Consider the following 13,237-nt stretch of genomic DNA (forward strand, 5'->3'; position numbering starts at 1 on the left):
TCTTATAGGTAAGAGAACTGGAGGGCTTTGTCCTATTCTGGAGAGCTCTCAATAATTTATCTGAAAATGCAAATTGGGTATTATGACAGCCTCAGCTATAGGAGCTCTAAATCCATGGGATTGGTTTGTGGTATTGACATCAAAGACACCTTTAGCATTACCTACAGTAGAGAATTTTGCAGGACTAAGTACTGTAATGTTCCAGAAACTCCTTAGTTTTGCAGGGCTTGGCAACAGCTGAGCTTCAGTCATTCCAGACTCAGTCACTTGTTTGCGAGTATGGACAGAGATGCTGCACACACTGTTCAGATTGACCTCACAGTACAGGAGTGTGTTAAAAGTACCAGCTTTGTTCTTGTTGAATCTCCTTTAGTTTGCTGGTTGAGACAGTTTCAACACCCCTGCTCTCTGTGCTCTTCACAGTATCCCTCAACTATGCCCTCCTCTGGCTCTGGCTCCTTGAGTCATTAGCTGGTGAACCTCAGTGGGTTACTGGCAGGGTAAGGAAAGTTTGTATGTCTTTCTTCCATCTCCCAATATTAATGTTGAATTCCTAGAAGGGTAGAGAAGATGCTTGCCCTTGACCCAGATCTCCTTCTGGCCTCGGGGTGTGTTCTACACTGCAATAAAAAACTCACAGCACCGAGTCTCAGAACCTGGGTCAGCTGACTCAGGGGCTTGGGCTGCTGGGCTGAAAATTGCAGTGTCAACATTTCCTCTCGAGCTGGAGCCTGGGCTCTGAGACCCTCCTCGTGGGATTTCAGAGACCAGACTTCAGCCCAAGCCTGAAGTTTTTAGCTCCGCAGCCCAAACCCCAAAAGCCCAAGTCAGCGGGCCTGGACCAGCCGCGACTCTGCTGTGGGTATTTTATTGCAGTGTAGACATACCCAGGGAGCCCTGGAGCAGATATCCTTCCATCACAGTTGCCCATCCTGGCTGTTTCAAGTTGACTGCATCCTGTTCCTATCCTCAGCTATTTTCACTAGCTTTGGGGGAGATACAGGGAGAATTGTGTTTATGGGGAAAGAGGGCTGTCTTTGTTTGCCATAGTTTTGGTTGGTCCAGTGTTGTGGATGGACGTGAGACTGTTTGTTTTAAGAAATGAATTTTTAATTTGTGGCAGGGCACTTAAACCAGATAACAGATGATGTGACGAAGCGGGACTGTTCTTAATGTTTCCTCTGAATAGTGTGGGGGTGCCTCGGTTTCCCCTATGCAGTTCTTAAGTATCTAGGTGGTGGGATAAGGGTCTATGATCGTTGCAGGGCAGGTGTGTGCAGGGGTCTGGACACAAAGAATGGCTGACACCCTGTTTCCTGGCAACTGATGGCCTGGCCCTTCCCCCCTGCAAGGTTACAGCTAAAGGGGTTGGAGAACAAAGGAATCAGGTGACCTCCTGGCCCGGGAAAGGGACAAAGCCCGGAGGAGGAGGGGCTGGAGAGAGTTTGAGTTTGGGGCTGGCTGGGGACATGGAGTGAAGTGCAGATGTGGTTGTCTGGCTCACTGCCCACCAAAATGGACCCAGCTGAGGGGTCCTGTTCTCTGCACCTACAAGCTCTGTGTTAGACCGTGTTCCTGTCGTCTAATAAACCTTGGCTGGCTGAGAGTCACGTCTGACTGCGAAGTTGGGGTGCAGGACCCTCTGGCTTCCCCAGGAGCCCGCCTGGGTGGACTCGCTGTGGGAAGCGCACGGAGCGGCAGAGGATGGTGAATGCTCCGAGGTCAGACCCAGGAAGCTGGAAGTTATGTGAGCTATGTGTCCTGCAGTCTGCTCACAGAAAGGAGACTTCCCCAGAGTCCTGACTGGCTTCGTAGGGAGCAGTCTCAGAGCATCGTCCGGGGACTCCGTGACAGATGCTTTTTAAAGTTTTGTTCAAATCAGTACAAGGCTTTGTTATACTATGCCCAACATCGTGACTTTTTAGCTCCTAGAACAGGGCTCATCTAAGGAGGAGACTTACTTATGTCCCAATTCTTCCCCCATGTGTCTTTAATTATACCCTTGTTATGCACTCTTTTAAAAAAACAATTATTGGGACAGAGTTACTTCAACATTTAAGAGCTCTTAACATTTTATGTGGTAGGGGAAATGTGCAATATTTGTTTTTGCCTTTATGTTTGAAATGCTGCTTGAATGAAACTGTTTCCTTGCTGGGTACCATTTACATCTATGCTGCTACAAACCATGCAGTTTTTTTCTATCTTTAGTTATTTAAGTACTTTTTAATATCTGTCTACAACTATGAAGAGCCACTGGTCTGACTGTAGGTGTTCCAAACAAAGTAAAATCATGGTGTAATATTGGAAGCTGATGAAGAAAAATGTTCAAAATTTGGGATATACAGTAGTTGAGTTAGATTCATTAACATATATTCTAGTGGTACTATGAGGATGGGTAGTCTTTTTATTCTATTATAAATTCTCAATTTTGAGCTCTAATATTCATAGAATTACCACACCACATCAGACCAATGGTCCATCTAGTCCAGTATCTTGTTTCTAACAGTGGTCAGTACCAGATGATTCAAGATGGAAAAAATGCTGTTGTGGACAATAATGGAATAATTTACCTCCATAGGAAGTATTTTTCTTCTAGAAATATTTTATTTATACTATCAAATGTAACTATGGATGTTGATTTTTTTTTTTTTTCCAAATCCATTTAAACTCTTGACCTCCGTGGTGTCTTGTGATGATGAGTTCCACAGTTTAATGTCAGGTTTCAGAGTAACAGCTGTGTTAGTCTGTATTCGCAAAAAGAAAAGGAGTACTTGTGGCACCTTAGAGACTGCTCATGCTCAAATAAATTGGTTAGTCTCTAAGGTGCCACAAGTACTCCTTTTCTTTTTACAGTTTAATGTGTTAAACAAATTCTTTTACACATCTCCTTGGCCCTTGTCATGATGCCGTAAGGGAGACAGTTCTCACGAAGGACGTGGAATTAAAAATAATGATAATGCATAATGATGGTTAAGATTAAACTAACCAGTAAATGTTACATACAAGACTTTTACAAGTGTTCTTAACTAAGCAAAATAGTTTATTAACTAATGTTAATAAAAATTGCTAAAAACATTCTAGCTAGGGTTAATATTAAAAAAAGGGCGCTTAACCAGGTTCAGGAGCAGCTTCTGGTCCTGTGGAGGGAACTTCAAGCAAATGGGAGGGAAATTCTGCTGAAGTGTGAGCTCATCTTTCTTTTTTCCCCTCCTCTCTTCCTTGACTGCTGGTGGGAGAAGGGAGGGAGGTGGGGCATTCCAGTCTGTCTTGGATGAACCATTGTGCCCACACTAAGGTAGAGAATCTCCTGACTTTCCAAACCAGTAAATTATTGGGAAGACATTCTGACAATCAGAATTAAAACTTAATGAATTTCTTAGAAAGGAAGTTATCTGAAAATATTCCTAGATGCCACAGTATAGAATAATTTCAGTGTCAATTTCAAGAGACTTTTTTCATGGCAAGACAGTAGAACTAATTCCATAGTAGCTTTTCAGCAAACTAGGAGCAATACAATCTTTTGCTGCTTTTACAGTCAGTGTTGAAGTGTTTTATACCACTAGAGGGTACTCTTTAATAGGTTATCACAAAGATCTGTATAACATTTGACAATGATTTAGTTTTTGTGGTTTTTATTTCACAAGCTATAATAAAGTCTATCAAGTGAATTTTGTTTCGCAAATTGTGCGTTTCACTATACTGTTCATAAACAATGTTTGCAGATCTTTGGTTTACAGAATGCAGTTTCAGGTAGCTTGGAATATACAAAATGAAATATGAAAACTTCTTTTAAAAAAACTTTTTGTGCCTTCGAACATATTAATATGTGCCTAGATAAAGTAATGATATAAGGCACCGTAAGTTACCACTTATTTTGAGCCCTAATTCTAAGAATGCGTGTGACTGGCCTGTGCCTGAATAGGGGGATGGACTAGATCAGTGTTTCTCAGCCTTTTTGATACCAGAGACCAGCTTGCTGCCTTCCTAAACTGTGTCAGGGAAATCTCAGGGACCGGCAAGAAGGCTTCCACGGACCGTTGCTGCTCCACAGACTGGTTGTTGAGAAACACTGAACTAGATGACATCTTAAGGTCTCTTCAAGTCCTATTCTGTTTCCATGATTCTTCCATTATTGTTAATGAAAGTTGTGCAGCTCTCTTTGCAAAAAGAGAAAAGCTGTCTCAAAGCAGCTAGTTAGGTGTTGCACTCAGCTTTATGGGCCAGAGATTGTGATTTACATCTGTACAGTAGTTCATTCAGTGGGGCCCTGATCTAGTTGAGGCCTCTGGGTGATAACGAAATATAAATAACCTTTACAGCTTCAAATTTATCTATCCTTGTACAAAGTGTGCTACCTTAAAAAGTATTCCCACAGCCCCTGTGATACTGAAAATATTTATCTAAGGCATAAAGCAATTTAGGTGCCTTGTTTCAAAACCGTTGTTATAAACAAGATAAAATATTCGTGTAGATATAATTTGACCTTTATTTCTTAATTTCAAGCCAATATTAAGTGATTAGGATTTTTCATAAATTACATATGGTGAAGTTATTTAATTTTTAATTTCAGGTAAATTTTTCCAGTCACTGTTCTCTTTCCAGCCACTTATTTTAATACCACATTTTCAGAACTTGCTCAGTTCTCAGTCTACTTGTTAAAATACATTTTCAGTGAAATGGTAAATAAAAATCATGCTTACTTGTTTATTATGACAAAAAATTGGCAAACTGAAAACTTTGTAACACCATATACTTTTATTTTCTTCCAGTTGGTCGAATTATGTTTCAGCTGTTCTCAGATGTATGTCCAAAAACTTGCAAAAACTTTCTTTGCTTATGTTCAGGTAAGTAATTTTCCCCATTATTATCAATCATTTATTGTTAATTATCATTACAGTTGTTTCTTAGTATTAACTACAGCACCATAATTGGGTTGGTAGTATGTAATGTGCAGAATACCGTGAACAAAGAGCACAATTCCAGCCCCCAAAATTTAAGAATCTAAATGCATAAATGCATACCACACAGAGAACAGACAGTGGTGGATATTATTGCTGGTAGGTTTTGTGGAACAGGTGTGTTTTTAGAAGTTTTCAAGGACATTCAGAATACTAGATTGGTAAGGGGGGTTTGCGGATGGGTTATTGCCTGGTGCTTGTTAGGGGAATAAAAGATTGTGAGGGTTTGGTACCAGAGAATGGATTGGGGACTATAGGAAGGTTATGCATGGGTTTGACAGCTGAAAATGGAGATCAGAGCACTAGCAATGTAGCATTACTCACATTTATGTTATGGTGGGAATGGCAGCATAGATGAATTACTCATTTTCAGTAACTCATTGCTGTTTAGTTGAGACTGCATGTACTCCTGATCCAGCTTTTGAGGGTTGAAAAGCTAACTTGAGTGGAGCAATTGACAAAAGGTGTATTCTGAAATCTCATCCCACTGTGTGAAATACATAGATATTTTTCACATATTTGAATATATAAACCTCCTAAGAAGATTTTAAGACAGTGTTTTAACATTAACTATCAGCTTTTTTCTCGCTAACAGTATGTTTATCTGTACGGCCTATTGGCTAAGTAAAGTGAGACCCTGTACTCAGCTCAGGGGCATGTCCTTCTGTGTATATAATGTGATGACTTTTGAACACCACATCCAATCAATTCTAAAATTTCAGGGAATGTTGTAGGCATCAATGGGCAGAACTCTGAGTTTGGTGAAAATTGGAAAAGCCGGATTTCCACTAGTCAGTATCACAGAATGCCCATGTGGTGCTGCAGACATAAATCTCTGTCACTCCCTGCTTCTTGTGTACACACATCACCGGCAGCAGCTTAATAGGCTGCTCTTTCTTGTTGGGTATACAGCTTGGCCTACATAAGCAGAACTGTCAGGATTTGTTGGGATTGCGTTTGTGATGGAGAATAAAGATGATTCAGTGGCAGCCAGGATGTTTGGGGTGAGAATGTGTGTGAGAGTAAAAGGCAACATTGAGGTTACAAGTCTGGGGGAACAGAAGGGGGTCAAAGTGTCAGGAACTGGCAAGAAATTAAGTGTTATTACATTCTCTCCTCTTGGCCCAAGGAGGCAGGAAGGTGAATTTCCTCAGCCCTATAAAGTGCTTTTAGGTTCTCATGTGGGTGGAGATCTACAAGGTTAAGGGTAGGGCATTCGGGTTCAGGGATAGACTCTGTTTCTGCCCCTCCCACCACCTGCCTGTAACATACAATTCTGCTGACTCCTTAGCAGTAACATGGCCTGAAGGGTTGTGGTGCTGAACATCAGATCAATTTTGAAATGTTAGGGGATGTTCTAGGCATCAGTAGGCATAACCCTGTTGATTTTGACCAAAGTCAATGAAAGCCCAATTTCCACTGCTGTGAAAAGAAAATCAGGCCCCAGTGTATCCATTTGGTGCTGCAGACAGAGGAATCTCTCTGGTGCCCCCTCCCAATGCATGTACATATCGCAGGAAGCAGTGTAAATGCTGCTGTCTCATTGGGTGTGCAGCTCGTCCTACGTAAGCAGTAAAGTGTGCAATCCTCTAGTATTTTAACATCACTTTTTCTGCTTTTCTGATTACTGTGCATTTAACTGCTTTTTTTTTTCTTTTAACCAAGAAGAGTATTCATTTGGCTGGCAGTGTAGAATTTTTCATTCACACGATTGGATTCAGTTGCCTTTTTTTGTTTTGGAATTAAATAGACAGCGGATTAGTTAACCTGAGACACAGTGTCTTGTTGAAGACTTACTTGCTTCCATTAGACAAATTCATTTCAGAGCATAGAGTTGAGCCCTAGCCATGCACACCTACTCTGTTGACCAGGTTTTTCCCCTCAGTGGGACATCTTTGCATGCCCTCTCAATAGGGAAACTCCAGCATTATTATTAATATTAGAGGTTAGCACATTCTCCAGAAACGCCAGTTGTTATCTAGAATTGTTAAATGCTTTAGGGGAGGTCCATAATCACCTATCCAAAGGTGGTGGGGAAACTGGAACATGGCCTTTAATTTTCATATTTGTGCATTACTTTTCACACTTTTTTTCTCTCTTTGGTAGGGCATGATTATACTCTAATCTTTTACAGTAAACCCTGGATTAGAATAGTTTTCTGCTGAGAAAATTGTTTTCTTCAAAAATACCCATCTCTGTTCCTCTTGGGTTCATTCTTCCAACATATGGCCCGGTGGGGAACTGATAGCTTTAAAACTTTAATTTTTTGAGCCATCCATAGTGATGCCCCATGTATTTCTCCCTCCAGTTCCTATTATTTATTTATTTATTTATTTATTTCATCATCGTTATGGTAGTGCATTGGGACCAACTGAGAATAGGAACTCATCATGCTAGACACTGTACAAACAGAATAAGGGGCAGTCCCTGCCTCGAATATCTTATAGTGAGACCAAACAAGACAGACAAAGGGTAAGTGAAAAGGGATAAAATATACAAGCAGAGTGAGCAATACAATGGCTACTACCATCATATTTGTTCTGCAGTTTTTTTTTGTTTTGTGTTTAAATTCTTTGGGATTATGTTAGGAGGAGATTAATGGGTTGGAGACCATGAGGAAGGCAGTTGGGAGGGAACTGGAGCAAACAGGGAATCGGCACAGGAAGATAATGTTCAGAAAGAACCGCAGAAAGCAGTTTGACATCAGTGTCCATTGGTCCCTGCATTCTGCAGCTGCTGTGCAGGCTTCAGACTCTGACTGGATTCATCCTGCAATTTCTTTCCCATGGGTCCTTGGACCCCAAGAGGAGAGTTTCCCCTGCCCTGTTGTGGTTTTGCAGGGTGCTGGGAGGAGGCCCCATTTTACAGTAGGGGCCCAATGCACCGGTACTTGCTTGAACTGCCTTCTGTAAAGCTGCTTTGCCTATACTGCCTTTCTTTGTTACAAAGGCCGTTCTGAACTCTCTGGAGATGATCACCTTTTTGCAGATAGTTCCTGTCTGCAGCAGTGCTCACTGCTGCTGTCCTCCTCGGTCTGCCTCCTTAAAATACTCTTTGGTGCACTGTCTGTGCTGTGACCAGATGCTGTGTGCTTTGTCGTAGTATCTGGGGCTTCATCACTTTTTCCTTATCTGTATGAGGCTGTCTTACGTTCCCCATTTTGATGGCTTCTCTTAAGCTCTGAGTTTCTCAGAAAAAAAATATCCCTGCTTAAGGGCTTGGGCAGTAATTTGACTTTTTTAGCAAATAAATTGGTGGTGGTTATTTTTTACATTTCCTTTTACCAGGTGAAAAAGGAATTGGAAAAACAACTGGAAAAAAGCTGTGTTACAAAGGCTCTACTTTCCATCGTGTGGTTAAAAACTTCATGATTCAGGGTGGAGACTTCAGTGAAGGTAAAACAGAAAATTCTTTCTCTGTGCTAAGAGATTTAATTGCAGTTCTAATTTACGAAGTTAAAATTACTGCCAGAAAAAATTCCTTAAATGTTTTTATACTTTGTAGATATTAAAACCAAATATTACATTATTTTTCATTCTTATATATTATTATTAAGATTACATTTAGAATTGCACATATTGTGGAGTCTTTGGAATACCATAAGAATCCCTTTAGGTATTTTTTGATACTGAGGTTCTAAAATGTTCTTGTTAGATGTTAAAAATATATAGTATTAAAACACAGATTTCCTTGCCTGAATTGCTAACGCTATCTTTTGTTGTTTAAAGAAAACACCTTAAATCTAATTTACTTTAAATCTTTTCCTTATTGCATTTTACGTAGTGTGGGCAATGCTGGTAATGTTAACTCTGATTCTTTTGTGCTGGTACAATACTGCATTAAAGGGATGTAACTGTGTGAATAAGTACAATGGTGATAGGTGCATTGAAAATACGTATTGGATGAGCCTCCAAATGTAAATTCAAAGCAACAAGGACTTGTTCTGCTTCTTTTCCCCCAATATACACACAACTTAGGGTCCCTCCCTCAGCCCTTCCTTAAAATGTTTGCCCCCCCCAAAGTGGATTTTTCTTTACTGCTGCACTCTTACTTACTGGCCTTGCAGATTGAACTCTCTCAACTGGTAAAAGGCTGCCTCTGCAGGTACGTTGTACCAACGAAGAAGCTAGGGGACAGATATAGAGCAGCGTTGCTCTGAAAGAACTGGTAGCTACTTTTTCACTTTTGTGGCATCTGAGCCACAGCTGGGTTTCTGTGGGCGTGGAAAGCTGTCAACCTTGTTTGTTAGCTCTCTTCTCTGATACCTGCTGCTACTTTTTCCTATTTCCTCCTGTTTGGAGATCCTTAAGTACTAAGGGAGAGGAGTAGCCTTTTGAGCAGTGGTGCGCAACCTGCAGCCCGTCATGGTAATCCAGTGGCAGGCCAGCCGCGAGACAGTTTTACATTGACCGTCCGCAAGCATGGCCCCCAGCGGCCGCGCCTCACTGTTCCCAGTCAATGGGAGCTGTGGGAAACGGCGGTCAGCACGTCTCTGCAGCCTGCATCACTTCCTGCAGCTCTCATTGTCCGGGAACGGCAAACCGCGGCCACTGGGAGCTGCCGGCGGCCGTGCCCGAGGGTGGTCAATGTAAACAAATTGTCTCGCGGCCCGTCAGCGGATTACCCTGACAGGCCGCAGGTTACCCACCACTGCTTTGGAGCCTCACTTGAGTTTTTTCCAGTCCTCTCCATCCCCAGGGCAAGCTTTATTGGACTGTGAACTACATCACTGGTGCAAAGGTCTGGGTTGCAGACTCCATAGCGGAATATTTAAAGCCAAACAAAAATATTTCATGAAATTAAAAGAAACTCTTCATGTAAGACTTTATAAAACTTTTGTACAAAATCTAAATGTTGGGTATTTGATATACTTGAGTGTATCCCTTTAATTCATATTACACCTCTACCCCGATATAACACAAATTCGGATATAACGCGATAAAGCAAAAGTGGTTTTCTGTCTTGTCTACAACATTGGTTCTCAAACTGGGGTTCGTGACCCCTTTGGGGGTCGCAGCCCGGTTATGTGGGGGGTCGCAAGCCCTGACCCCTGCACTGGCCTGTGAGCTCCAACTGTGACGCATGGCTGCGAGCCCCGACCCCGTGTGGAGCTGCGGGGCTGCGAGCCCCAACCCTGGGCTTGATGTGAAGGATGACATCAGATGCGCCCGTTCTAAAAACAATGCCAAGAATAAAACTTCTTGTGTCAAATACTGTATTAATAACAGAAATGCTCCAGGCCAAAGCAAGTTCAATATAATGCAGTTTCACCTATAACGCGGTAAGATTTTTTTGGCTCCCGTGGACCACGTTATATCGGGGTAGAGGTGTATTTGCAAATAGTACCTTTTAAAAATAATTTGTTACTTACTATTCTAAAACTGTTTGTTTATAAAGCAAACTTAAAATCTTCTGATAAGATTTAATGCATGCTTTTACTACATAGGTAATGGAAAAGGAGGTGAATCTATTTATGGTGGATATTTTAAAGGTAAGGGCTAATATGTCTTTATGGTCTGTTGCTTCATTTCGGAGATAAAAGAAGTTTTGATTCCCAAGATATTTAATGTGGAAAGGTCTACTTATAGGTCACCTTTTGCATGAAACTAATATTGCATGACAGTTATTTTTATATGCATGGATTTCAGATACATTTATTGAGATATTTAATGTTAACTGACAAAATTAATTAAGGCTAACTTTACTGGTTAAACATGACTTTCAGCATGGAGGTTAGGCAACTTGATTCATGAAAACTCCTATCTTCCTGCCTAAAACTGTCAACATATTCTTTTGTTTATAGAGAATGTGGTCTTTTGCAAAATGAAAAGGTAAGAGACACAAGCTCAGTAACACAAATTCAAACTCTGTTCCCTTGCACCCTCCCTAGTAAATATATGGACAACTGATCATGTATCAGTTTGTGGATGGATATCTGTATTGCTTGGAGACGTGGAGAATTCTGTATCTAACTTTTTTGAGGGAAAATTAATTATTTGGAGAATAAATACTTGGAATTATTCCCAGTTCAAAACCGTTCTTATTTCTTTAAAAACACTGTCCATTTTTTCCCTCCGAGGTTTGTATATTTAGTGTTGGTTTCTAAAAATATGTGGCTGTATTTATACTCTGTGCAAGTAATTTATTTGCACAAAGTGGATAAATGTACACCATTCACCTTCTTTCTAAAGCTTTTTTGGAAAGAAAGAGGTGTGAGAGTTTGTAATGGTAATCAGTGCTTTTAGGAGACAAGGTACAGTATAATTTTTAAGTGTAAAAAATGGGAAGTTACTGTGCTATTCCAGTCTTGACACAAGCCTGTACATAAGCTGTTGGGTGTTTCATGTATTGTGTGCTGTGAACAATTCTTTGTAGTTAGGTGCATGCTGTGAAGTTTCTTTAATATGTAATAAGGAAGCATAGTTAGATGTCAGAATATTACAGCTGTTAATCAGAAGCAGCTATATGAACAGATCCCTACTCTAAAAAGTTGAGCTCTTGTTTCTAAAGAATACACTTGGATTGGTAAGTGCTAAAAATCTGGTACTGTATATTTGTCTGCATTTTTAAACATTAATGGTACAATCTTAAGTCTAATACAATTTTGTCTGTGGTAAATTAGTTGTGTAGTTATTTCATTTTGCTGATTGAAAATATTTTGACTGCACAACTATGGGTCCTCTTTACTTAGTTTATTGGATTAAATAATACATTCTTATTTTTCAACCTCTAATCTGTCTTTTACAGTTGGGTTGAAGAGGAGGACGTGTTTTACTCCTCTCATGCAAGTGTCGCTATTAAATTAATTTCCTTTCGGATTTTGAAACTTCAAGTTTGAGTTCCGCAGATTGATGTAGTGCACAAGTTAACACCCTGTCAGGGAAAAAGTTGTTTAACTGTGTCTTCCTACCTAAGTAATACTCAACATTATGTGTAAATGATAGCATAGAATATGTTCAGCCATGTTTTAGGATGGGAGAGGGAGAGTCTGTTATCAAAGTGGCTTTCTTTCAGGAGACACTGTTGGGTTTAAGTTTTTGGAAGCGTATGATGAGTTCAAGTTGTTTGGAAGACAATAACAAAACATTTTAAATACACTTATTCTTAGCAATATGGTTCAGACTGTTTCTAAAGCAGTTGTGACTTCAAAAAAAAAAAAAAAAAGCAAACTCCTGTGTTCTTTTCTCAGTATTTCTGACTTAACAAATATAAATCTGTCTCCGCTCTTAATTTTTGAGAGATTTTGCATAGAATTCTTTTTTTTTAAAGTGTTCAAGTTTCCTTAGTGAGCAGAAGAAGAATTTCTCGTTGTACTGTCCATGTGCTGCTAAGAAAATTATACTTGTATTCATTTATGGGGGAAACTGACTAACATGTTTTTTTTTTCTTCAAACAGATGAAAACTTTGTTCTCAAACATGACAGAGCATTCCTTTTGTCAATGGCAAACCGAGGGAAACATACCAATGGTTCCCAATTTTTCATGTAAGTAGATGTAGTTTGAGAGCTGAACTTTTCTGAAACAGAGAAGCGCTGTTCATGAGAAAGATGGTATTGCTAAATTAAATATATATATGGATGTTTGACTAGAATCCAATGAGTACCTGCTGTTTGTGAGCTGTTGTAATTAGGAAACATTAAATATGATAGTCTCAATTTATTTGTGTTTTCCTGGAGCACGAGAATTGATCATATATGAATGTTACTTGTTTATTGCTTGTTTTTCTAAAGTAACATTGGCCTAGACTTTTGTGTTCATTAGTGTCCCTGGGGTAGATTGTTTTTGCTTTGTGTTCTTCTTCAATATCATGCACATGAAATAAATTATAATTGAGCAACTGTAAACTCCAAACTTCAAAATTTTCTGTGAAAAAGGACAAGATGTCTAATATAGAGATAGTTTAGTGTCAACAGTTGCATGTGTTTTCAAAATGTGGTCTGTTTTTATGGGGTATTCGTACTTACTATTCTAGTCTATCCCTGAAGTACCTTCCTTCTGTGTTGCTGCATAGTACTGTACATATCTGTGTACAAATGGCTTTTCTGCCAACACTGGTTAAACTGGATTTAAATTAAGGGTGTTTGTTGAAGGAACTGTAGAAGATCCCTTCTCGTACAGTTATTTCTATTATAAAACACCCCAGTTTATAAGCATGCTTCTGTTACAATATACAAGATATTTGACTAAAGTACAGCTCTAACAGGAATAACTGTTCTATACTGAAAGAAATAACTAACGTTTTGGCTGATATCAAATTTTAGGCTCACTAATATCTCTTT

General features: G+C 39.8%; 1 protein-coding gene across 11 annotated transcripts in view; it reads left to right on the top strand.

Moving 5' to 3' along the window:
• NKTR (natural killer cell triggering receptor) overlaps positions 1 to 13,237 on the top strand; it is an 82,943-nt gene that overhangs the window by 24,534 nt on the left and 45,172 nt on the right. For 10 of the 11 annotated variants that reach the window (XM_048837416.2, XM_048837418.2, XM_048837417.2 and 7 more), the window contains exons 3-6: positions 4,770 to 4,844; positions 8,246 to 8,353; positions 10,405 to 10,449; positions 12,355 to 12,442. In XM_048837416.2, coding sequence (XP_048693373.1) covers positions 4,770 to 4,844; positions 8,246 to 8,353; positions 10,405 to 10,449; positions 12,355 to 12,442 — 316 coding nt within the window. Of the gene's footprint in view, positions 1 to 4,769; positions 4,845 to 8,245; positions 8,354 to 10,402; positions 10,450 to 10,761; positions 10,790 to 12,354; positions 12,443 to 13,237 lie in introns of those variants that run through there. The other variant, XM_048837427.2, reaches the window with a different exon arrangement.

Source organism: Caretta caretta, chromosome 2 (genome assembly GCF_965140235.1).
Source record: "Caretta caretta isolate rCarCar2 chromosome 2, rCarCar1.hap1, whole genome shotgun sequence".
In the NCBI taxonomy this organism is placed as follows: domain Eukaryota; kingdom Metazoa; phylum Chordata; order Testudines; family Cheloniidae; genus Caretta; species Caretta caretta.